At 37.4% G+C, this 25,999-nt stretch overlaps 1 protein-coding gene across 9 annotated transcripts in view; it reads left to right on the forward strand.

Annotated features, from left to right (window-relative positions):
* Positions 1-453: 453 nt before the first annotated feature.
* CD36 (CD36 molecule (CD36 blood group)) overlaps positions 454-25,999 on the forward strand; it is a 35,412-nt gene continuing 9,866 nt past the window's right edge. The window contains exons 1-7 of one of the 9 annotated variants that reach the window (XM_063155608.1): positions 454-595; positions 12,514-12,750; positions 20,332-20,492; positions 22,705-22,849; positions 23,992-24,174; positions 24,315-24,406; positions 24,838-24,884. In XM_063155608.1, the coding sequence (XP_063011678.1) occupies positions 12,631-12,750; positions 20,332-20,492; positions 22,705-22,849; positions 23,992-24,174; positions 24,315-24,406; positions 24,838-24,884 (748 nt within the window). In that variant the 5' untranslated portion in view covers positions 454-595; positions 12,514-12,630. Of the gene's footprint in view, positions 630-4,781; positions 4,922-9,089; positions 9,279-12,513; positions 12,751-20,331; positions 20,493-22,704; positions 22,850-23,991; positions 24,175-24,314; positions 24,407-24,837; positions 24,885-25,999 lie in introns of those variants that run through there. The other 8 variants (XM_063155611.1, XM_063155610.1, XM_063155612.1 and 5 more) reach the window with 8 other exon arrangements.

The raw sequence follows: 25,999 nt of genomic DNA on the forward strand, positions 1-25,999 counted from the left end.
GATACTGTGGGCTGTGCTCTTCTGAGGCTTTAGGAAGGAACACAAACAACAACACAGTGTTAAGTTACCAAACTTAAATTATTATTTGTAATTAGCCTTTTCAGGTAAGATTTTTCTGTGTACCAAAGAGCACTGATAAATATGGTTTTCATTTGCAAACAGCTTTTTGATTAACTGATGGTGTGAGAAGGTTATATACCTGAACTTCATACAGAGGAAGAAGAAGTGAAATAGAAGAAAGAAAAAAGTATCAAGGGAGATTGGGGAAATATAAATGTTAATGACAAGAAACAAGGAGAGAATTTATGGAAAGCAGTAAATTCTGGAAGAGCAGGGAAAAAAAACCTAGGGGACAATCCAAGGAGGGAGGAGACAAAGTAAGGGAGATGCTTGGTGGAGGAGTGACTGCTGAGATGATAGGGTGGAAGGTGAGAGACACACATAGAGCTGGAGGTGGGAGGAGATTCTCAGAGAAGAAAACAGGGCTGAAAGGAAGCACATGTAGGAAGGAAGGCAGAAGTCTGGCAACAAGCTGGAGGCTGCAGCTGTGCAAGGCACACAGGAAGCAATCAACAGGACTCCAAGAAGATCAAAGGTAGAACAACAGCATTTACAGCATAAGAGGATAGGTCAGAAAGTATCCATATTATTGCAAATTTCACAATTTTTTTTTTTTAAATTCTAAACTTTTCCTTGTCACTTGATTTTCTGTCTAACTTTAGAGAAGCAGAAATTTCATCAGTTAAGAGGTTTATGCTACAGAGTGTGCCTTGAGTTAGTGCATATGGAGTTTTATAGCACCTGTCGTAATGACTCACCTCCAGGTTCCTGATAATCCTCTGAGACAGCTATTATCTTAAATATGACTTGGCAGACAGGCTGATAACTGTTACTATTTGCTATAACTTTCTAGAAGGAGGTCATTTATAGGCTGTTCAAATAAAAAAAATAATTCCAAGCTTAATTAATATTAATTTAATAATTGTAGAAAAGTAATAGCCCTGCTATGATAAAAGGATTTAGAAAAGATCCAAAAAGACAGGCAGAGGAGGCAACAGCCCTGCCACTTGGCTCAGATCTTTATTTAGACAACTAAGTTCTGAAGCAAAGCCTGTGGAAATATTATAGAGAGTCCCATGAATTTGAACAGCTGTACTCACAGCTGGGATCCCTCATCCTGACCTGTCTCTGTGCTTGGTCTAAATAAACATAATAAAGCCAAATCTGAAGAATTATCTCTAATATGACACGTATTATCCTACTTCCAGTACTTTGTGGGCATTAAATGGGATTAGACCGTGTTTGCAAGGAGTTACTGCAAAGTCAATGAAATTTGTTCTGGGTTGGCAACAGGACCTGGTACCTTGCCTCCAAATTCAGGAGTATTGCAGAGGCTGAAGGGACCCCAGGCAAAGGCTGGTCCTGAAAGGATTTCTTAGAATTGGTCTTGCTTGTGAAGCATAAGTGTTGAGAGGGAATTATCTCGAGACAGAGGTTTTGTAATTCCTTATCACTTGAGACAGCTTACCTGCAAGGGAGTTTAAAAGGTCTGTGCAGCTTTTTGTCGGTGGCTGATGCAAGCTCAGCCGGGTCGAGGGGCTCTGGGCAGCAGGGTTGCTTGGGGTCACTGCAGCAACTCCAATTCTCTGTAAATAAGGAGGGGAGTCTGCAGGCTCCTCTCCAGCTCTGCAGCTCCCTGTGGCAAGAGTTGAGAGAGCGGCTCTCCCTCCACACAGATACGTGACCCTGCTGCTGGGCTAGGGGCAGATTCTGAGCGCACAGCTGGATATTGTATAAACTTCTTGTGGGTGTAATATTGCATCCTAAAACTTGCAAAATGCTCCTGACTGTTGGTTATTGAAAGCAAAGAGAGATGTTATTCAGCCTCTATTTCTTCGCTCTTTATAAATCCCAGAAAAGTCAATTCACTAAAATTTATGAAGACTAAATATACTGATAATCAAAATATTTCACTTGCATATCTTGAAAATATTGCATTTATTGCTAATATTTCATGTCAGAAAGAAATATAATGAAACTTTAACTGCAAAAAATGTATTAATAATTTGCCCGGTAATAATTATCTTGTATATGAAAGTCTATTATATAAGAAAATAAGTACATATGTTATGAAAAATATGAGCATAGATATCAAGTTTGGGGCTGTATACATTTAATAATGTGATATAAAAGAATATATGAAAGATTATTAATTATTACATGTATTAATTATTAATGAAAGATAACTAATCATTATTAATTATGGGGATGGTATAATTATTACTTAGAAGGGAAAAGCATATATATCTTTCTGTGTAGTTTTAAAACTATAATTTATGTGCATATATAAAAATATAAAATAATATATAATAAACATGCTGAAGTAATATTAGTTAATTTATATATGGAGGTACTGAGATCAACCCAATAAACGTAGCATAATCATGTGCTATTTTAGTGCTTTATTTTCTTGACAATTGACACAATAACTATAATTACCCAGTGATTTTTTTAACTTGGCAGAAATACCCTACTCATAAAAAATATGTAGTCTGTAGTTGCTTAGTTTGTTTGGGGCTTTTTTCTGTCCTCAAGTGAGACTTCAAAAGCATGTATATAATTGGCACAACCAGGAAAAAGATCAGAAATGTAAGGGGTTTGGATTAAATTACTGTATTTTGCAACTACTTTTTTTTTTTTTCCTGCAACTAATAGTTACATGCATATTTCTGTAACATGTTTTCATCTGAAAGGATAATGCCACATCTTGGAACTGAAAATTACATGATCTGAGAAGCTCAGGGTATCTGTTAGTTCCCTCATTAATTTACTGCTAGTGCACAGAAATTACTGCCAGTACTTTCTCTACTGCTCTGCTCTTCATAGGGTTAATATTTCTCAATACACTGTGATATTACACAATTTTTCATAATCTCTTTAGATCTTCAGCTGCTGCCAAGGGATCTCCTGTGGCAAGGATAATTTTATTTTTCAGTGTTGGGGTGTGAATTGTCATTGTAATTCACACACATTTGTCTGTGTGCGAATTACGTATGATTCTTTTATTGAGGTAATTAAATATCTTCTCAAGAAAAATATGAAAAAAAGGAAAAAAAAATCCTTTTTTCTATCAGAAAAAGTTTCTCTCAATTCCAGTCACTGATTCTGGTTCCTTAAGTGGAGTCGGCAGCTTCCTCAGGGGTAGCTTCAGTAAAACTTTCTTCTCCTGCTGGTCTGATGAGGAGCAGGGCTTGCCCCAGCAGTAGGCTGATGGTTTGGCTTTGGTGTTTGAGGCTTTGGTGTTTGAGGCCCAGGGAAGGTCTTCTGTGTCTGGAACATGCAAACTGAAAGATAAGAGTATCAATCATTTGACAGGTCTTCAGTACTTGAGAAGTCACCAAGAAGTTGACCTTAAATTTAGATATTCACAACTGGAAAAAATCTCCCGTACATATGTTGTTCCTAATTATTACAGAGACAAAATTACAGTGTAGCTGGTAGGCAAAATTAACATAAGGAGTACCCAGTCATTCTTCAAAACCACGGACACTGTCTGGGATGATTCACTATGGTAAGTATTTCTCAACCAGGTATTGCACTAGTGAATGATTTTAGAATTACTCCATTATTCTCTAAGGAGAAGATTTTTGCAAGAAGTGGAATATATCCAAGTAGGGAGAGGATTTATTAAATTTCTCCTGACTTTCAGAAGATGTTTGCTTTAAAATTTTCGTCTCCTGCCATTGGAGCCTCCGCTCTGTGCCCCCACTGTGATGTCTAAGACAAATATTTTTCTCAGTAGCATTACCTTATTACATTTCAGGGCCTCACCCACTTCAAATGTCATAGACCCAGGGGAATAACAAAGACTGGGAGGAAGAATCTGCTATTGCAGGACACCCCAGATAAGAAGAAATTAAGAAAGCCAGCCTGATAATAATAGAACTGTAAATTCTGCAACTGATGAGCAACAACTCATCCAAGATAAGAAGCCAGCTCAGCACAACTCAGAAATACACAAATACTAAACACTGAATATATTAGATAAGAAGAACATATAAAAATTAATGGCATATAAAGAGTCCTTATCATTTTTAATTAGGGTGATAGTGGATTTACTTTATGGATTCACCACAAAATACCCATATTTGTGCAAATATGAAATAACAAAGCCCTTGGCTCTGTGTGTGATTGGTTCACTGCACATTGGGTGATGAATTATAATTTTTGGGGCAACACTTTGTTTTCACTAGCATTAATAGCTCAACCCAACCCTTTCAGTAAGAGATCTCCATAGCCCTTTACTATTCCAGACTCACAAGAAGTCTATGGTATAATATTAGAGTTTCTCTATTGGATTCTGTTTTGCTAATTTCCCTCCTATCTATACTCTGAGTTACTCTCACATGAACCCACAGGACTGGAAGAATCAGAGTCTGGTCTATCCCTGCTGCTCTTGGGATTCCTTCACCTAATCCCCCTGCTAGAATCATTTGAAAACAATTTTTAAAAGTGATTTTGAGGACTGAGAAAGGCAGCAGCTTATGCATGCCACAATCAGCGAGGAAGAGCCCAAAAGCAATATATCTAGGGGAAAAACCTGAACCAATTGCTGGGTTTTCCATCACCCACTTTCCCCTTAAAGAGCTTCATTACAGTTTGACAGAGGAACTCATCAGTGGCAGGAGCCAAATATATCCCACTGTTTCCACTGTACTGCTGCCAAGCTGGCTTGAGCCACTGGTATTTTAGGATGTTTTTCCATAATGTCAGGACACATTGGGAACCACAAGGGACAGCACCTTAGGACCTAACACTTAACAGAGCTGGGAAAGCTACGGCTGGGAGTCTCTGGTGGGTAATGAAGGAGCTACACAGCACTTTGATAAGAGTCTTCCAAACTCTTGTGAGGAGAAATAAGGTATTAATGCATGTTGGGGAGGATATTTTTTTCAGGAGGTTGAATAATGCTTGATATGAGTGGTTGGAGTATGAGCCAGGGCATGCCCTGGCAATCCTCGGAGGCCAACACACCTGTACTAAAATCTGTGATGTGAGCTGAAAAGCAAAAAAGTGTAATACCATGTCTGCAATCTTTGTCCAAACTTTCCATTAATGACAGCTGGTAAATATTTTGAACTTTTCTTCTTGAATTTTCTATTATTTTCATAATCTGTATGCATTTACCAGAACCCTGTACAACTGTTTTGTTACCATGAGTGTGGTGCACTGATGTGGAGAGGAATTGAAAGACTTTTTTGGGGACTTTGAGAGGAATTGTTCTAACATTATCATTCTAATCATTAGGTGCCTAACTTGTGTTGTTTAGAGTCTTTGCAGTTAAAGGGGAAATATCAGTACCTCTAAGAGATATGCACTCCCTGGAACTGTTCAAAAATAAGTAGCTGTAGCACTTTGTGGTATGGTTTAGTGAACATTGTGGTACTTGGTCAAAGGTTGGAGATCTTTTCCAACCCTAATGATTCTATGGTTCCATATAGTCTTGTCTAAGAAAAGATTTCAAGTACTTGAGAAGAGTTATGTTCACTCATCTCTAGTGAGAGGAAAAGAAATCAATTCATCTCCGGATGCCTACTTTTAGCTGGATAAGTTTATCGGTAACAAATATTTGTAACTAATTTAAACAAGGAGAAACATAACATGAAACTATGCCTTTCTTTTATTTTAGAGGTGTATAGATAAGATAGTAAAAGGAAAACTGAAACAACTAAGATATCTTTGTTCTTCCTTCTTTTATCTGAGGTGACCCGACTTAGAAAACTCTGTTCTATCCTGTGGCTTTTGGAAAATCAGATCATACAAAATAGCAGTCACTGTGAGAACAGATGAGACAGAAATAGTGAATGTGGAATTTGAGAATATTATTAGTTCTGTATTATTATTTCATCATTTATGTGTTGTATATTCATGTTCTTTATGTGCTGTACCTGAGGATAGGCCATGCTCACTCTGGGATGGCTCTTGTGAAGGGGAAGTGCAGTGAATTGTTGAAGCTGCTCTGAGTGGAAACTCATGTGCTGCTTCTCGTGCACTGTGTGATGATGTGATACACAGAAGGCTTTAATTTCCTTAGGAAATCAAATTATCTTTCATGACTACACAATATCTCTCCCTATAAAGTAACACCTCATAGTATCTCCAGGACACAGAGAGAGGCAGAAGTCTCACCCAGCTGTGGCATATTGCATATTTTCTTTTTTCTTCCCCAGATGATTCATTTCCATCACTCTCCTTCTCAGTAGAACTAAGGGTGAACACGAGTGTGTTGAATCAGAAAGAGCTTATTTGGGGACAAAAGCCATAGGTTCTTTTTTTGTGTGTGTGTGTATGCTTTGTTTTCTTTTGAGGGGGGAAGGTTTAATGATTTAATCATTCACTACTGAACAAGGTACAACCCATCCTGTGGGACATTTCCACTTCCTGTGAAGAAGGCAGAGAGCCACTGAGTGGTGACAATAGGTTTTTCAGTAGAGACAATAGAAGCCACATAAAATGATGCTAACAGAATAACCTGGATAAACAATAAATGTGTGCATTAACTTACCATGGAAAGTGGGTTAATATAATTTGTCTCAAAAGCAGGGAGAGTACCCAAAAGCTGAGAGAAAATCATGTTTTAGATACTGAGAATATTAGTCTAATCTTTTGCCCCAGGGGTTGGCATTTTACCCAACAACTATAAAGTAGATTTTGTTGGGTGTTTTTTAACAGTTAACGTCCTTAAAAAGTTCAGGGGGTGCAAAAGTAGAGACAGAACTTTCCTGGAGCTTTCTAATTTGCTTCCCAATGTCATCTAACATATGCTAACATTTCCACATCTGAAAAAGAATTAATATTAACACTAGTTTTTATAAGCTTCATAATAGGCAGTTGAAGAAAAAAATCTGAGTGTTATAACTGGGAAACACAGGAACATAAATTCATGCTGTGCTATACTGTACAGCAAAGAATTCCTACAGGAATGTGGGAATGTTTATTTAATCATCTTGAAAATTCAAATTGTATGAATGTACCATAAAGGTATGTCTGATAGAATGGACCTTTATATAGAAAGAAAGAAAGAAAGAAAGAGAGAGAGAGAGAGAGGTGACATAACCTATTTAGGAATCTGTATATAGGAAAGCACCCCAAAGAATGTGTTTTCCAAAGGACTCACTATGAGATATGTATAAAAGCCATGAATAGCACTCATCTCTTCAGCCTTTTCTTGTCAGTAGTATGTTTACTCCAGAAAATGTATGTGGACTTCATTTGGAAATAACAACAGCACTTCCCATTTTCTGCTTCCTGCAGTTTTCTCTGCCTTCAAGAGGCATGTGAGTGTCATTTACTCTGTTTCTCCTTTTTCTCTTTTCTCAACTTTTCCATGTGGGACAGTTTGTTGCACAACTGGGGACTCTCATGAAGTACACAACTGTTTGGTTTTGTCTCCTGCTTCTGTTGCTGTGTGTCTCTCTCCTCTGCAACCTCTGAACTCTGATATGAAGTCAGAGGACACAGGACCATTAAGTACTTATGGTTTGTTCTGGTTTGTTTTTAAGAAACAGAAATTACTGACATCCAAAGTTTACAGCTTCTCTCTCAGATTCCTGTCCTTTTTAGCTTGTTTCTGCAGGCTGTCCTCATTTCACTGCCAAGCACTGCTGCTGGGAGAGATTTTTCTTATGCAGGATGACCATAGGATATGTCAATCATGACATTAAGTGGTACAGCTCACATGCATATGTTGAAAACTGAAAATCTTTATGTTGAAAGTAGCAGATTCCAACAAAAAACCCCAGATGTTTTCCTCATGAAGGGTGCACACTGACTCCCACACAGTGCAAAAAGAGAAAATGGTGGGGAACCTCTCCACGGGCAGCCCTGAAGGAGGATCCAAACAAGAACATCCTCAGGAGACCATCCGAGGAGGACATGTACAATGGAAACAATTAATAACAATGAAAGTAACTCATGGCAAGCACAGTGTGGAGGACTGCCTAACCTTCAGCAGTAAAACATCCCTCTTTAATTAGAAAATAGAGGAAAACAAAATTTCTGCACTTTTCAAGGATGAGAAGCTGGAGTTATTCAGGGTCACGAGCTCGCCCTGGCAGTAAGCCTTGTGCTGAAAACTGCACAAAAAGTTGTTTTCAAATGACCAGACTCACTTTCAGCCTTGCCTTCACTACTAGGAGGTAAAAACCTCAAATTTATTAATTTTTATCCACCTGAGAGTTACCTAGCAGAAATTAGATTACAAAAAGGCAGATTTTCACATAAAACCTAAGCTTCCAAGTAGAGCAACATAAAATAACAGAATAGCAGTCAGTCAAAACAGAAAATACTAAACCTGTGACTTACAAACTATGCAGTGCTGCACAAACTATTCAGTCTGGACCTAAGAATCTATTTTCAGGAATATTTTTTCTCTCTCATAACTAAGCCAAATAAAAGTCACTTTTTCTTGCTGCTGCTAGAAGAATCTTTTAAAACAATCATTCATTGAATTCACCTGAGATAAAGAGGCATTTATAAAATATTTCTGCAAAAGCTTGTCAAAATGTTATTATTTAGTAGTGGACATTGTGATGGAGTAACACATTGGTTGACAGAGAAGTCAGTGTAAAAATAAATGTATTTTTAGATACATTCAGAAAAAGAAGCCTTTGAGCTTCCAGTAAAATGGGAAGAGCCTTAGCACTTGGCAAGGAAACATTATATCTGATACCTGGAAAAAAATCCTATTCAAAATATTCTGAAATTGCCATATTTTTCTTCCTTGAAAATACACTATCATGATGAGGAAAATACAAATATGCAGATATGAAAGAAGAGGTGACCAAAAAACCCAAGCTAGTAAGTTACCCTTTTGTCTCCTTGACCTTTGACTCACTTGGATCCAACTCGGATAAAGATTGCAGCCACTGAGTTTCCTACCACGAGATGTAGGTAGTAGTCAGGCTGCAAAAATAACCCCTTCCCCCAGCAGCAGCACAACTTAACTTTTTCTTCTGGCCAAAAAAAAAAAAAAAAAAAAAAAAAAAAAAAGATAAAGAGGGAACTGACGTCTCTTGGAACACATAAACACTCCCCCCCCAGTTCACAGTCCGTGCTTGGTGGGGAGGTTGAGCTGCTGGTCTGTCTCCTGGTAACTTGATGCAGGTCATGTGCTGAGGACCCGTGTGCTCAGCTGAAAAATCAGCCGCCCTTGCTCAAGGGGAGCCCAATGATACAACGTTTAGAGTCAGAGGGTTTTCCTCAGGAGCACTTCTAAGGTCAGTTGGGTGGAAGGTCTTGAAAATGTTGTTTTTATAATGCAAAATGGAATGGAAGGGTTTTACAAAGCTGCCTGCAAGAAAAAGTGGCATTTTACATGGATTAGTGGAATGCTTTGTTGCTATGATAGCAGTGGTGGTTTATGTTCAGTATGGCTGGCTTTCCCAATTACATTCTGTGTTTTGATATTTAATATTCTTGAAAATAAAATTCTGGAGTCATATGAATTTATTTTAAAAAATGCATGTTTCAAAGAAAATTTTCTAGTATTCACTATTTCAGTGAAAAGCTTGAAAGTATAATTTCAAAGAACATCAAATATATAATGAGATTATTTGTATTTTACAAGGGCTTGCTTTAAGTTGATATGTACAGAAGTCTAAGTTAAATAGTGAAGAAAGAATTTAATAAAATTTTTCATCTTTCCTTTTATACAGTTGCTTGTAAATTGTCCTTAAGAGATTTGAGTGGACCATTTTCATTGTTATTAATTAATATTCTGTTAAGGATCTTTGAAAAAATATTAAAAAGTATATACCCAACACCCTGGAATGGGGTGAATAATCTTATTGATCCTGCAGTCAAATCTGTGTCTAAATGATACAATAGCCTCATAGACCATGGCTAATTTTCTTATGGGACTTTCTATTCTGCTTAAGGTATATAATTTTCACTTGAATATAAATTCCCAGAAAGTGCATTCCCATTGGAAATTTCTACCTTAATCTTCACATTTTAAATTCAGTTCTGATAGATGAGAATAGTATGTTGACTTGTATATGAATTGAGTGTTGTGGTGTGAGTGCTCTTCACTCACAGGTTGTGTAATTTATAATTTGAATTGCATAAATTGGGATGTCTAGACTGCTATTACATTGTTTTTGGTGGGAGAAGGGTGAATATTTTTCAATTTGCAGAAGCTTGGAATAGACACAAGTTGTTATCAGTCACTTGCTTTCTAGCTGGTTATTGTTGGTGCTCATGAGACATGCCTAGTCTCCCAAAAAAAAAAAAGAAAAATCACTGGAAAAGCTTGTAGAAACTTAGGTGGAAATGTATTTTGGTGAAAAGTGTATTACTGTGGTGTTTGAAAATCTTCAGTATGAGATATATAGTATAAGTCAAGAAAAAAAGTCTGTTGATATCTACAAGACCCCTTAAATGTATCTGAAAGAACAAATTTCATTTTAAATTTTAAAATGTGTGGGAAAAAAATCTTCTTGTACTGCGGAAAAAAATCAAATGGATTTAGGAACTTTTCAGATTTTGATTTAATTGAGTATGTCTGCTTTTCTTTACATTTGCTACAGTATGTAGCAGCAATCAGATTTTCAAATGCACACACCACCTACTCCATTAGTTGCCTTTTACCGTTCTGTCTTTGCCAGACTGAAGATCCTGATCTCAGCCTAGCTACAACCATGAGAGATTTGGTCCTGGTGGCTTTCACTTCAAAGTTCCTCAAGTCTAACAAATTTCTAACTTAAATAAGCTTTGAAATTTGCGGTTAAACACATCCACTACATCAAAAAGCCTTTAATAGTTTTGGAGTGGGAACCACACGGAATGATCTAGTGGCAGGTGGACAGACAGACTGACTTCTATAGTAAGGATAGAAGGGATATTTTCCCAAGGCTGCAAAGAGTCTTTTGGTCATTCTGCTTGAAAATATCCAAGGACAAATTCTTAGCATGCCAAATGATCTCGAGAGTACAGAAATAGACATTGTTAAAGGCAAGGGAGCCATAACCTGCCCAAGAGCAGGCAGAGGGTGGGTTTCTGTGCAGTTAAAGGAGGGCTCTGGGGCCAGGTGGAGATGTGACATTGCTGTGAGTTTGGGATGACAAGGGAGGACACATCATGGTCATTGGCCCGCTGACCATGGTACAAGATCTGTTAGGGCATGTTGTACATCCTTTATGTGATAAAAGGACCACATAACTGATAAAGGAAACAGAACATATGCTGTTCCTGTAGCTGCTCTACTATTTAGAAATTCATGAAGTCCTTCTAGTACTTTAGTCCTCATGAGCAAACTGGTTGAGTTGTTTTTCCGCTTCATCTTTCTGTTTTCCTTCTCTCTATGTTTGACCTTGAATGTGTAATTAACTCTTGAAACTGAAACTGTAATTAACTATTGCCTGCTTTAATATTGATTTAGAGATGTTTGCAACACGTCAACAAACAGAAATTAGTAAGAATAAAAAGGACATGGACAGTGACATCTAAAACAGAAAAGGGCAGATTTTCTGTTAACTGGAGGTCTAAAGCAAATAACCAACTTGCAAATTCTGTGTATTTGATTAATTCATAATCATAAAGAATAAATTGTAAATTTGGCAGCTCTTTGTCTCAATTATTCATAAACAATAAAAAATCTGAAAAAATATCACTGGGAGCTTATATTTTATCACTTCAGCATTACACAGAATCACACACAGAATTTCTAGGTTGGAAGAGACCTTTAAGATCATTGAGTCCAACCCATGTTCTAACACCTCAACTTGATCATGGCACCAAGTGCCACATCCAGTGTTATTCTGATTTTCTTTACAACCCCTTTCACTGGGGGCAAGCTTGTAAGACATATTAACATGTATGACTAGCAAATCTTATTTTCAAACGACTAACCACAGATATTTTCCTTCTGAGAATGAATAATCTTGAAATTACAGGTATTGCCTCTTTCAGGGATCAAGCTCTAGTCTTGCTTTAAAAAGTCAGATTGAGAACTTTCCTACAAGGCAGGGAGAGCCAGGGGGGCTCATTCCAGAGCAGTGCAACTCCTGCTGCTGCCTGGTGTGGGAGCCATGGGCTGAGATAAAAGCAGAGCTGTCTACAGCCTCCTTCTTTGCCAGAGGGAGATTCAGAGATGTCTACATCAGGAAGAATGTCATATGAATAATAACAATGTCAGCTTGCCCTAATGCAACAGAGCCAAAAAAAAAAAAAAAAAAAGACTGATAAATAAAACTTACCAGTTGGTTTAGGCAACTGGAATGAAGATAATCATACGTAATAAGCAGTTGGCAATAAGCAAAAAGTACCTGCAACTTTGTTTGTTTGTTTGTTTAGTCTGTTTTTGTTTGGTTGGTTTGTTTTGTTTTTTTTTTTGTTTATTTTTTGCCAGGCTGGCTGGTTTTGTCTTGTTATCTTCCTACCTGCTTCATCTCGCGTACTTTGTACTTTGAGCTTTGGAATTTGATATTTTTGTTCACTCTCTGCTTATATTAGCAGCTTCTCTGAGGAGGATCCGTGCGTTTGTCTGGACCAGGAAGAGAGGAAAAGCCATCAAGCCTTACAGCAGGAATATTTGTGCGCTGTTTACCGGCACCCTAACAGAGGAGAGGAATGGGCTGTAACAGGAACTGTGGGCTCCTCGCTGGGGCCATCATCGGGGCTGTCCTGGCCATCTTCGGAGGAGCTCTAATACCACTTGGAGATAATCTTATAAACAAAGCAATAAAAAAGGTACTTTATTTCTTTTCACCTCCCCAGGACATATAATTTGTGGTTATTGAATATTCATTATTTTTAAATCTTATGTTCTGCTTCTGTTTATTTTCTTTTTTTTTTTAATTTCTTTGTAAAACATAATTTTTATAAATTAGGTGCTCCAAATTTCCCTGGAAATGCATGCAATAGCAACATTTTAAAAAATATATTATTTATATTTCCACATTCTCTTGTTTGCTCTCTCTTGTGCTTCACATTAGAAGCTAAAAAATACTGTGTTTTCAGAACACAATTTAGAAGTTAGCAGGTTTTATTTTATTGTGGTTATGATTTTTTCATGTTTCTTTATTTTTCCTTTTTTTAATTTTATTTTCATACTTTGGTACTCACTCTATGCAGTTATATTCATATACTGCAAATAATCTAAGCAATCTTCTGCTGCAGAATCTAATCTTACACTTCATGTATTCACCTCACATTCTGTGATTGTATGATCCAAGTAGATGTTCTCCCCATGACTGGAGGACCTAATAAATGCATCTCTCCATATTGAGTGAAGATGGATTGAAATGGAATGTTTTAGACCTGGCAGACACCATTTTTTTCTGAGTTTTAGATTATTTTCTGTCCCTAAAATTTAGATTGTTATGCAAAGGAAACAGAAAAAAGAATTGTTAGATCTTTGGTGAAAAGTATACATAACTGGGGTTATAAATCATGGAGTAATCTGGAATAGAATCCCTGGCATGTCCCTATGGTGACATAAAATCTCCTTAGGGTCACTGAGTTGGTTCTCTGATGGTCAAAAATCTGAAGATCTTAAGATTTTTGGCTATTGCTTAGTCCTGCTATTTATCTGCTGTGGTACTGAAGACTTTGGACATCTTGGAGACACTTATCCAAAGGCTCTTCTGGAAGAGTAGCCTTAGCCCAAGAGTTGTTGTAGTCAATTGAGGAGGTGGATACATGAACTGTTGGGAAATGCTGAACTGTCTGTTGAGGGCCTGGATATATTATAGCATCATTAAAAAAAAAATATAGCTCCTATAAAACATCTTAATTTTTTCAGGTAATCCAATGAAAACCAACCTGTAGAGGGATTTTCCAATTGTTATTGTATTTTTCAAGAATTTAAAGAATTTTAAGGCTTATAGAGAATAAAAAAAAACCCTCACTAGATCATGTCTCAACCACCTTGCAGCATTCTACAAAAAAGTCACAATTTTAATTGTTTGGAAATGGAAACATTTCCAAACAATTAAATGATGAGGAAATGATGGGTTTTCTAAAAAGCATGTAAATTTTAAAACGTTTCTCTCCTTATATTGAATACTTATTTATATTAATCCTGAGTGTTGTCTCATACCATTCAATATTTTGAAAGCAAATGACAAATTGTGGCAGTGTTGTGTGTTCATCCATTTACTAACAGTGGTGAACCAGTTGTACAGCATGGTTTGCAAATGTCTACATAGTCAATTATACCTGCATGAGTCTGCAGTGGTAGCATCAGAGGGAGTAATTTTCCCCTCAACCACTTTTTAATTTTCTTCATTGTGATCATGTTTCAGATGCTTGTACCTATTTCAAGGCAACTTGTTTGATGTATATATATAAAATGTGCCAGTAAGCACATAAAACATAAAATAGTACATTTGCAGAGGCTTTATTTACTTAAGTAAATGGATGTTTTTTCCTAAGCACAAGTCATACCAGACTATTGTCTTTCTGTTTATTGTGCTGACTATTCAGAAACACCATAAGACTTTAAGGCAATTCTATTTCAGAGAAGATGGGCCCAGGTACAATGGCTGAAATATGTGATCAGTACAGCATATGCTCTGGAGGGACTTGAATTTAATTAATTCTTATTTTGCCGTGTTGATGAAAGGTCTGTTATAAAAAACAAATTTGTTCTTCATTGCAGTTATATTTAAGACAAATATAGAGCTGACTGCAAAGGAAACAGATCTGCCAAGCAGAGAGTGCTCAAAATACTTTTTTTTTCCTGAACTTTTTCACTTTTGGAAATGTAATTTTTATGGAAAATCTTGGTAGAAACAGACCAGCTTCCATGACAAATTTCTTTGGAATTTCTTAAGAATAGTGACCGTAGGACAGGAAAATAACAGAGTGAGAGCGAGATGTTCTTTCAGATATGGCCTGTAAGCATTTATGTGGAGCAGATTGCCTAGGGAAGTGTTGTAGCCACCAGCCCTGGAAGGGTTCAAAACATTAGTAGAGATGGCACTTCCAGATGTGGTTTAGTGAGCACTGGAGTCAAAGTTTGAACTGGATGATCTTGGAAGTCTTTTCCAGCCTTACTGAATCAATGTTATTTCCATTTGCACTCATATGAGGAAAAAAATCTAAAAGATGTCCTCACCCAGTGGGTGCAAACTCAGAATGCCATATGTCTAATGAAAGTTAAAAAACTGTTTCAGACACAAACAGTAGAGACAAAATCTTGTCTTAAATTCTTCACAGTCAAAGCTTGAAAAAAGACCCCTAGTTTTTCCTCTGGCCATCCTATCTCAAAAAAGTTCTAGTCTATTGCATGGTAGTAGGACCAATTCTATATTTTTGGAAATGTAAGCTCATATCAAATGTTATTGCTGGATTAGAATAACAAATGTTGAATACTTTTAGGACACTCTGTACTATAGCAAGATGAATTGTCCTAAATTAACTTGTTAGGAAGGTTTAGTCAAATAACATTGCAGTCAATTTACTCTAAAGCAAGATGAATCAAGTCCAGATGAATTCCTCTAGAATCTCCCATTGAATTGGAGGGACTTTAATTTCAAAAAGTGATACAATCAATAGGGCTTTTGTCCTATTCTGCTAGCAGCAGAAGTCTAACCATGTTTCTCTTAACCTTCCCTTAAGCACACATCTTTACACTTTAGCAGCCTCATTTCTCCTTTATTGCAGTCATTGAGAGATTAGCCAGAGTAAACACAGCAGGGTATATTGTGCTGAAAGGGCTGCAAACTGTTTTTGAAGCAAAAGGAAAGCATCTGCAAGTGTACAGAAAATCTCAGGTGCCCTTAGGAACTGGACACTCTATCAGCTGTTATCTCCTGCTGGGTGGGTGCTGTGCTCCACCCATGAGCGGCCCATGAGTGGACAAACCAAACAAAGTTCATGTAACATAAAACACCCAGATATCACATCTTCATTTGTTCCAATTCATTATCAGATATCCGTGCCTCAAATCAGAGCGCTCAGCTATGTTTGCTAGCCTCAGAATGCTTTACCTGTGTCTACAAAAATTTGGATAAGTTGTTTCAACTCTAACCTCCAGCAGAGGACAGAGTTTAAAAAAAATGGTATAGATATATATGTGTGTATATGCATAATATATATATATATGTGTGGGTGTACATTTATATATATATTTGTATTCTGAATTTGTATTCTGAATCTCTTTAAAGAAACTGTCACTTGAAAAATGACACCAGCAGCAGCAGCAGCACCTTGGCAGGGATCCACAAAAGGAGATTAGTGCTAAACTATTTCAGCCCTGATACTATTCATGGAAAGGTGCCTTTGATTTCAGGAGCAAAGGGCAAAAGTCCTGTCCTAATTTCTACGAACACTGAATCAGTCCAGAGGGGAGAGAACTTTCCATTAAGGTTTTAGGGGTTTAGAAAATTGATTCTAGTAGAGTTATGAGTGAAACATGGAAGTTTCAGAGTTCTCTACTTGAGGTTATAAAATACACCTTTTTAACTGACTCTACACATTTCAGTTGAACATTATCATGTCTTTTGTCATTAATACTAGATATAATCATGTCTCAAATTAAAAAAAAAAATAAAGGAAAGGAGTATTCAAAGCAACAAATCAGAAAGATTTTATCTGATATTGTTGGAAAAAAAAATATTTTGACATGGTTCAATTTCTACTTTTTGCCTTTCCCTCCGTAAAACAATATTATGTTTTTAGGCAAACGTCCCATCACTTCTATTATGGGTTTTTTTCCCAGCTAGGCTTAACCACTCAAAGCTACTGGTAGTGGATTAATTTGCTAGAAAAACCTTTATCACCACTTCTCTAAGATCTGCTTTCCACCTGAGTGCATTTGCTCAGGAGCTGAACAGAAACCATAATAACACCTAATATATTGAACTCCTGATGAATTGATAATAAAGAATGGAGAATGATTTGCCACAATGCCTCAGTGCTGTACTGGCTTAGTCTCAGTTATTTTTAGGAATAAGGCCTTCAATTATAGCTATTATTATGTTTATTCATTTGTCTCTGCATATCTGTGATCTGTGATTGACCAGATTATATCTAATTTAAAACTGTCTTTGTGACATTCATTTGCCTTCTTTACACAAACTAATGAAGTTAAAGCAACTGCTGGCTCTCAGCAGAACACAACACATATTCCCATATTATCAATTTTAAGCTTTATTTAGTCCCACAATTCTGTTACCAAGGACTGAAAAGAAATAAAAGTTATGATCAAAAAAAGTCTGAGAAGAAAGGCTAGCAATAAGCTAATAATCATCATTTAACAAGTAATAGGAGTCATTCTTCCAGCTGCAAAATGGGGAAAGATTATTTGCTTTTCTTGAGCTTTACTTTTTCAGTTTTACAGAATTGTATTGTTTGTTTCCTCCAGTTTATGTTGGCAGGGCAACATACACAATTTTGTTACAGTCCAAAGTACTTGTGACACTTCTCACTTCCCTGAAAATGGCATCTTTTGCCATCTGGCCAGATTCTTTGTCAAGACAGAAACTTTGTCTTAAATTTTGTGTTTCTTCATCAGAAATCATGATGGCTTCATTTACTTTGAATCAGCAAAGTACAGCAAGTTTCTATTGCTGACTGTTCAGCATTTCTTAAATTTATGGATTGCTATTTGACCCATCTCTAGTGGGGGAAATTGTCAGAAACAAAAAGGGTCAAAGTTCCCACTGGTTTCACTCAGTCTTGCACAGCTGGGTCGTGGTATGAACTTGGCTGTGTGGCAATGGCATTTGAGCAGCTGCTTGTGCTGACAGAAGTTAATTATTGCATTCAATATTGCATTAAATATTGAGATGTTAGAGCTGGTGCAGATGGATTAGGGAGCTGAGAAGTGTTCTCTACTATCTGTTGCATATTAGCTTCCAAAATTGCTCCTCCTCTCATAACATCCCAAAGCACAGCAGTGCTATTAGGGAAATATATAAATGCCCAGCCAGAGAGGGGTTAATATTAAGGATAGATCAGCAGTGATCAAACAGCAAAAACAAAGGGCTTGCTGGTGTGAGGGTATTAGTTTGAAGACATGAAAAAGAGCTCCAGATTTTTATTCCACTTTAACCTACCATTTGCACTCTCAAAGTGTGTGACAGAGAATCATACACACCCCTCTTTTGTGGGAGAAATATTGTTAACAATAATGGCTAAATGCCACTGAAAATAATGGACTTGTTATCTTCCTTCCCCCTCCTTCTTTTGTCCTGCTGCTTCCCATGTTCTAATGCTGATTCCCTCCACACAGACCCCTGAGCCAAACGGCTAATGGGTAGAAAGGTAACACAGAAAGCAAAAAAAAAATAAGGGAATTATGTTCCTCCTGTCTGGCAGGCAGAAACAGCTCCCTGAGGCATAAGAGCTGGTGCAATAGATAGATCAGGAGCTGTGGGCTGCCAGGGCCAGTTGCCCCTTTGAGTGCCAGATTAGATCAGTTGTACCCTTGAAGCGCTCCCCAAGGGTGTCCTCGGTGACATCAGTGTCACAGTGAAGGCTGGGCTGCAAATCCACACTCTGTGACCTGGCAGAGTGCACTGGCAGAGCTGGCAGATCATCTGCACTACTCCAGCCCCTGGCAGAGGGCTAAAAAGAGGAGGGGAATGGATGGAGGGGAAGAATTTTGAAATGTACATAACACCACTTAAAGATCTGTTAAACAGATCTATTGTCACAAGGTTGAAACTTCTCTATTCTCTGTTCCTGAGTATTGTCTTCTAGAGAGATTAGTTTGTCCTCTTGACCATATTTGTGCTAGAAATTTAACAGTTTGCCCACTCCAGTTACAGAGTTGGAGGTCAGATCCTGGCATCTGTCCCCATCTCAGGACCCTGCTGAGCACAGATCACAGGCAGAGCCTGGGCAGACTGAGCTGCACTTTTCATATCATCCTGCTTCTCCCAGATTCTTGGGGCAATTCTCTGTGGAAACTGGGAAGGCGATTTCTGAGCCGTGTAAGCTTTTCCCTCTTCATTCAGGAGGTGATCTGCCCCATGCTGGGCCACAGGTCTTTGACCTTGTGAGGTTTGAGTGCGAGGCCTCAAGATGATATCACAATTGCTGCAGAAAGGTTTCCTTCCCTCTCACACAAATTCACATAAATTATAGCAGGCATTCAGGCAGCAAGCCCAGGGCTTTACATCACCAGCAAAGTGTTTGCAACTGCACCATACAAAGGCTTTTCACAGACAGAACCCCTGGCTGTGTTATTCTCCAAGATAAGATATTTGTTTTTAACTGCAGGAGGTGGTAACTGGCAGTATCTATTTTGTTTACCTGGTGATTGCCGAGTGAACTTTAGAGGCACAAACTTAAACTAGAAAAAAAATTAGCAACTTTTGATTTAAAATATCTTCCCTTGCTCTCTAGAGAAATTAGAGGCTTTAAATTTCTGTACTTTATGAGTTGTGCAAATTAGCTAATCCATCTTCAATCACTCTAATAAAGAAAAGACATCTTTTATGTTGGAGACACGCAGTCTAGAGTTTTCTTCTTATTGAAAAACACTTTTATGAATCTTTACCACCAAGGGGAAAAATTATATTATCCCAAGGTTTGGGAAAATCCCATAGAAGAAGCCTGATACAGACCAGGCAAAGCAGGCATTTCCCTGATTACATATTTTAAAACTCTTCTTACTGTACAGTCCTGAGGCCTGAATTGCCATATGCCATATGTGGCACTGACTTGAAGCTGATTATTCCTCTAGAGGGCTTCCAGATGTACTGTTTTGTCCCTTCTTCCTTAGACCTGGGAAAATTGCCTAATAAAATGTTGTCAGAATTAGAGAGATTTCTTAGAAAGTCTCAGTTTTGGTGACAAAAAATTTTCTGTCAAAGAAAAAGTCCTTCAAGAGCACTGTGTGATTTCTCTGGGTGCAAAATTATCTAGAACCTGAAAAGTGCTCAGACAAAACTCTCATTTCCTCCCTTGGGCTATTTTCAGTATATGAGAAGCAGTTTATGGATTCTGTAACCTTCTGGGTATCATTCAGTCACCAAAGATTTTCCCTTTATAAATGATCAGTGATTTTGGCAAGTGTTTGAGAACTGAGGGAGTGCCCCTCCACGGCAATAGGGAAGATTTGCTACTGGCTGCATCAGCAATTGTATCAGTTGTTGTGCTCATTTGTTTTTGGGGGACTCCCTTTTGCTCTGGCTGAGCAGGAATGTCAAGCTGCCTCCAGATGTTGGCCAACTGGGCTCTACATCTCATACTGATGCTGAAATGGTGTTTTTGTTCTGTTTGCTTTGAAATCTTCAACAATCACCTAAAAAGCAAATGCAAATTCTCACTTGTTTCTTTTGTGGGCAATTTTAATTTTGATTTTTGTACTTTCAGGAAGCTGTCATTGTCAATGGTACCACTGCTTTTCAAAATTGGCTTGTGCCAGGAAGCACAGTTTACAGGGAATTTTGGATTTTCCATGTGGTAAATCCTTCAGAGGTTATTGAGGAGGGGGCTCAACCAAAACTTGAACAAAGAGGACCTTACACATACAGGTAAGGAAAGACCCTTTAATATGTGACATCATATCTACTCAGATAAAACTTATTTTTGAAATTCCAGCATCATACTTCAGCTAGACATGGCAAAAATGCCTAAATTTCAGCTACACACAGGAATCCCAAACTTTTTCTGGATTGTCTCTAACATAATGAAAACAAAGATAGAGATAGGTGACAGGATGTGAAGCTGCTTGCTCTTGGGAAAAACAATAATTCATTAGCCACAATATCACAGAGATGGTTGTGTTCCTTCCTGTTCCGTTTTCACCAGTTTTATAACAGGAGAAAATGTGCCAGATGTCCCAAAACCAAGAGATTATCTTATCATCCATGCATTACTAATAACTTATTTTAATAATGTGGTTTGGTTTTGTTTTTTCACCGTTATGACTTTCTTAGTCAATAGCTTTTCTTTTTTTCAAATTTTGCTCAGAAAAGCATTCTTTTTATTCTGAGTGGACTAGCTAGGACATAGATGCAGGAAGGTTTTATTATTTGTTTCATGTTAAATGTGATGCTGACATAGAACTAGCTGAACTAGCTGATACTTCCTGAGATATTAAGCTCATAAGCTTATATTAAGCTTATATTATATTAATTATGTTCTTATATTAATTATATATTATAATTAATAATTATAAAATTATAATATATAATTAATTGTAATATATAATTAATGTATTAATGATCATAGAATTTATTAATTATATTATTATCTTAAGGTTATATTAAGCTTATATTTGCTATCACTGGCACCTGTGTTAGGAAATTGTTTTCCTATGATGATAAGATATTTCTTTTTTGATAACTTTAGAGATGTATATTATATTCACAGGGTAGTTTTCCATTTCAGCATCTTCAGCCAAAGTGCCTTTATGCCTAAACACTTACTTATTTCTCAATGGAAAGAGATAAATTTTGTTTCACAGAGTACCTGGGAAGACAGAGGAAAGGGTTACATAGGAATGAGAAAAGAATGGTTAAGAAATACTGCAGAAGGTGAATTCCCACCAAACAGGAACATTTTACTCTGGTGCTGATGATGCTGCCTTTTTTTCTCAGGGACAAATCTCAGCCAGAAGCTTAAGTCTGACTAAGTCAGAAATGATGGCTATGAAATGAAGGCTCCTCTCACTGCTGCCTTCCTAGGATATTTGGTCTACCTGAGTAACTGTGACATTGAGTCTCTCTCTCAATCTCCCTTTAAATAGTTAATAATTTATGACAGTGCAGAACAATTCAAACCACATTAATTAGGAAAAAAAATCTCCCAGCTTTTAGGTGGGTGCTCTACACATTAGGCCAATAATTAAAATTCCATGTATGCAAACCAATTCTGAGAAGCCAAGATCCAGGTGCTCTTCAGGTGAGACCCACCTGCAGTGGCTACATCTGCACCATGGGGAAATGTTCTCTGTACCCTTTGTACCCCCCTGCACTCATGCTGGAAGATCAGATCCTGAAGTATCTTAAAGATTCCTTCTGGGATGGAGCTGTGATAAGCTCACTGGACCATCAGCACAGGCTGCTGTTTGATCCCTGCTGGCTGCTGTCCCACAGAGGGGTCAGCAAGAGGGTGGGACTGGAGGAGTGGAGATAAAGCTAGAACTGCAGCAGAAATTTGTACCTTAGAGATCTGCTCTCAGATCTCTTCAGTGGGACTGAAAGATTGCTTATAAACCTCTACATCATATTAAACATCATCAAAGTAACATTATGGGTTTAACCTGTTTCATCGCAAGACAAGTCTATCAGATTAAATGTCTGAGTTTTTATGTCTGTGTCACCACCTTTTAATTACATGCACCACCTTCTAATTACATGCAACCAGCTTATGAAGTGTGACAAATCATAATTCATTTAAAAATTAGAAACAATTATAAGGTCCGTTCATGACATAAAAATATAAAGGAAATACTTGCTTTTATTTTAGTATCAAGAAAGACTATTCCATTTGCCAATAAGGAAATATTTCCAAAAGAACAATATTTGCAGAAAATTGGATTTTACATGTAATCACATGAAAAGTTTATTAGTGTTAGTCAAATGTTCAACATTCATTTTACTAAAATATTCATCAACTTTTCAAAATCCTTCAGTCAGACTTATGTGTCATACTTAGTTATATATATACTTAGTTATACTTATGTGTTTTCTCAAAATTCAAAGATAAAAAATATTCTCTGTTTGTGTTTTGTATTTCCAGGGTGAGATATTTACCCAAAGAAAATGTCACGGAAGGTGAGAATGGCACGATAACCTACATGTTGCCTAATATTGCTAGTTTTGAACCTGATTTGTCTGTTGGGACAGAAAATGACACCTTGACCGTCCTCAACCTCGCTGTTGTAGTAAGTAAAGAAAAAAGCCATAATGTCCAGGTACAAATGTTGAGGGAATAGGGGAGAAGTTCATGGAATCATAGAATTGTTTGGGTTGGAAGGGACCTCAAAGACCATCTAGTTCCAGCCCTCCTGTTGTGGGCAGGGAAACCACAGTGTGTTCAAAGCTCAAAAAACATCCTCCTAATCAATTTTAATATGGAAATAAATCAAGAGTTTGTGGATGGGTTCCCTTTGTGTGAGAGCATCAACATGTTCATATACAGCATGAACAGTGCAGGGTGGATTTGCCATGCTCTTTCCATAATACCCTCAGGTCTGCCTGGCAGGGGAGGCTTCATTGATTCCCACACCCAGTATCTGCATGGCCTTGCCACCACAAATCCCGGGCCCCAAGGTGCAATCCTGGAGCTCTCCTGTCCTACTGAGCATGAGTTATTCAAAGAACATAGGGATCTTCACCTAGAATGGTGCTAGAGCCTTTTTAGTCCCGGTGTTTTTTGTCTTATCACAGCCTGAGAATGTTTGCCTTTGACTAATATTTACAGTTTTCATACTTATCTTCAGCCCTGGTTGTGTTGCACCAACTTTCTGGTGTTTGCATGAGTGCTCAGGATTTTTGTGAGAAGGTGTCTGCAAGGGGCAGAGTATGAAGATTGTTGGTGCAGATACAAAATAGAACCACACCAGCAGTCACAGAATCACAGAAGAGCCCACGCTGGAGGGCACTTCAGAGGATCATCTGATCACAGATCTGATCACAGCTTTTTGGAAATCATTACTTGCAGCTATGCAGAAGCCCATCTGGCCATGGTCCTGGGCAACTGGCTCTCAATGGTGCTGCTTGAGCAGGGGTTGGACCAGAGGGTCCCCAGGGCTCCCTGCGAACTTCAGCTGTTCTGTCATCCCGTGATTAGGGCTGATCTAGTGAACTCAAGTAATCAGTCAAGAAACATTTTCTGCTTTTGTGTAACTTATGGCCAGTAATTGTTTTGTTAAGAAGTGTCAGTTTTATGTAGAAACTTAACTTCAAGGGAGTTGTAAATCTGGGAACTGGCTTTGGCAGACATTTCTTGGAGTTGGTCTCTGTGATTTTAATTCGAAGCACATGCAGAATTTTATGCTAAACATTGATTTTTTTGCCGTTGTAGGCTGTACCTTCCGTGTACCCAAACACTTTCATGCAATCAGTAATAAACTCTTGGGTTAAAAAATCCAAAGCAGCCATACTGCAGAACAGAACAGTCAACGAAATACTGTGGGGATACACGGATCCCTTCCTAGACAGCATCCCCTTCCCTGGTGTGAAGTCTTTTGTGGGAGTCTTCTACCCAGTAAGTGAAACCAGTGAGGAGGCAATGCCTTCACTTATCATTCTGTGAATAAAACTTAAGAAAGCTGCTCTGAGGAAGAAAATGCTCTAAATTTGTTCAATATTTCTGACTGTTATTCCTTCTTCTTGCGTCTGTTACAGTATAATGGGACAACTGATGGACCGTACAGTGTGTATACTGGGACAGAAGATATTACAAAAACAGCAATAATTGAAAGCTATAAAAATAAAAGGTATCATAACATTGTAGAGTAAAAAAAAAAATACATTTTCAAGGTATGGCTTTAAATACTTGATTCACTAAGAGCTATAGATAAACGGAAAAAACTACAATGATTCAAAGGAAACAGGATCAACGTTGGGCTTAGCAAAACCATCACTTTCTTTCAGTTTTCAGTAGTTCTGTTAGGAGCTTGGACTTAAGACAGTTATTGATTCTTTGATACAAGTATTTACTTCTGTTTTGTATTCTTAAGTAGATAGATTCCTTTTAACCTCTTCTAATGGATCCTGTAATTTATCTGAATTAATGAACGTCTCTATCCTGTGCCTTTGCTAATGGGTCAGGATATCCAGGAACAGTTATAATTGGTAATACAGGTAATCAAAGTACTTACATGGCAAAATCTACTACATGCAGCATGACTCTTCTTTTATCTTACAGGAATCTTTCATACTGGAAAGGCCACTGTGATATGGTAAATGGCACAGGTGAGCCTATAAAAGCTTTCTATAATTTCAACACTTTTCTTGATATTTCAAGGGAATAATGAGATACAATATTTAAATTAACTACCCTGGGCTTTGCCAGTTCTGTATTCTGTATATTAAATATCTCTATATATGCATACTACTACTATGGTATATGCATATTTGTGTATCTCTTAAAATAGATGAATTATTTATTACTGCACATCATTTTATCTATGCATGCACACAGCCTCTACATCTACAGTAAATGTGGAAGAGAAACAAAATTATCCAGTTCTCTTGCTTCTACTAATTATTTTCATATGACAATATAATTAAGAGTCTGTTTCTTTGCTATAGTAGTTGAAAATTATCTTGGCATTTTAATAATGCACATTCATTTACACTGTTGAAAATTTAATTAAATGCACCAGAATGGATATCCTTATATATGAAAAGAAATTAAGGCAACAAAGGAGGAGGCTGTCAGATGAATGGCTTGTAGATCACTAGAAAATGAAAAGGGATGAAAAGTAGTTTAGACTGGGATGAATAGACTACAGACACATATTTTTGAATTTTCCTTTTGAATGCATGGGTAAACAGCTGAGTTGTTAAGATACATTTGTTCAAGGTGATATTTTTCGTTAGTGAAAGCATTGCTGTGAGGACACCACAGTCTGTAGAGCTGAGGCTGGCAGGTGTCTTGGTGGAGGCTTTTGCAGAAAGCTCCAGTCCTTCAGTAAATTTTGTGTTGGGTTGTTTTGTTTGGATTTTTTCCCCTCTATTTTCCATTCTGCATTACCTGGCATAGATAAATTTCCTTTTAACCCAGACTGTGCAGCAAAATATTTGAAGTAATTAAAACATATCACAAGATTGTGATTTTCCAAAACTCTATGAGCCACGAAGGATTTAAACCACGTAATTAATTTTATAAGAAACAATATTATCTTACATTCTAGGACTTCCCCTCTTTCTTATGGGGCATGGCATTTTTATTTTTTTCTTAGTCAGGGTCAACTTTTTTGTTTATTTTTATTCTGTAACTGATGGAATAAACATATGCTACTAACTAATTAAGTGCTCCAGTATAGTTAAAATGAGTTTTACTTGTGAGCAAAGATTGCTGCACA

Source organism: Melospiza melodia, chromosome 4, assembly GCF_035770615.1.
Source record: "Melospiza melodia melodia isolate bMelMel2 chromosome 4, bMelMel2.pri, whole genome shotgun sequence".
NCBI classification, from domain to species: Eukaryota; Metazoa; Chordata; class Aves; order Passeriformes; family Passerellidae; genus Melospiza; species Melospiza melodia.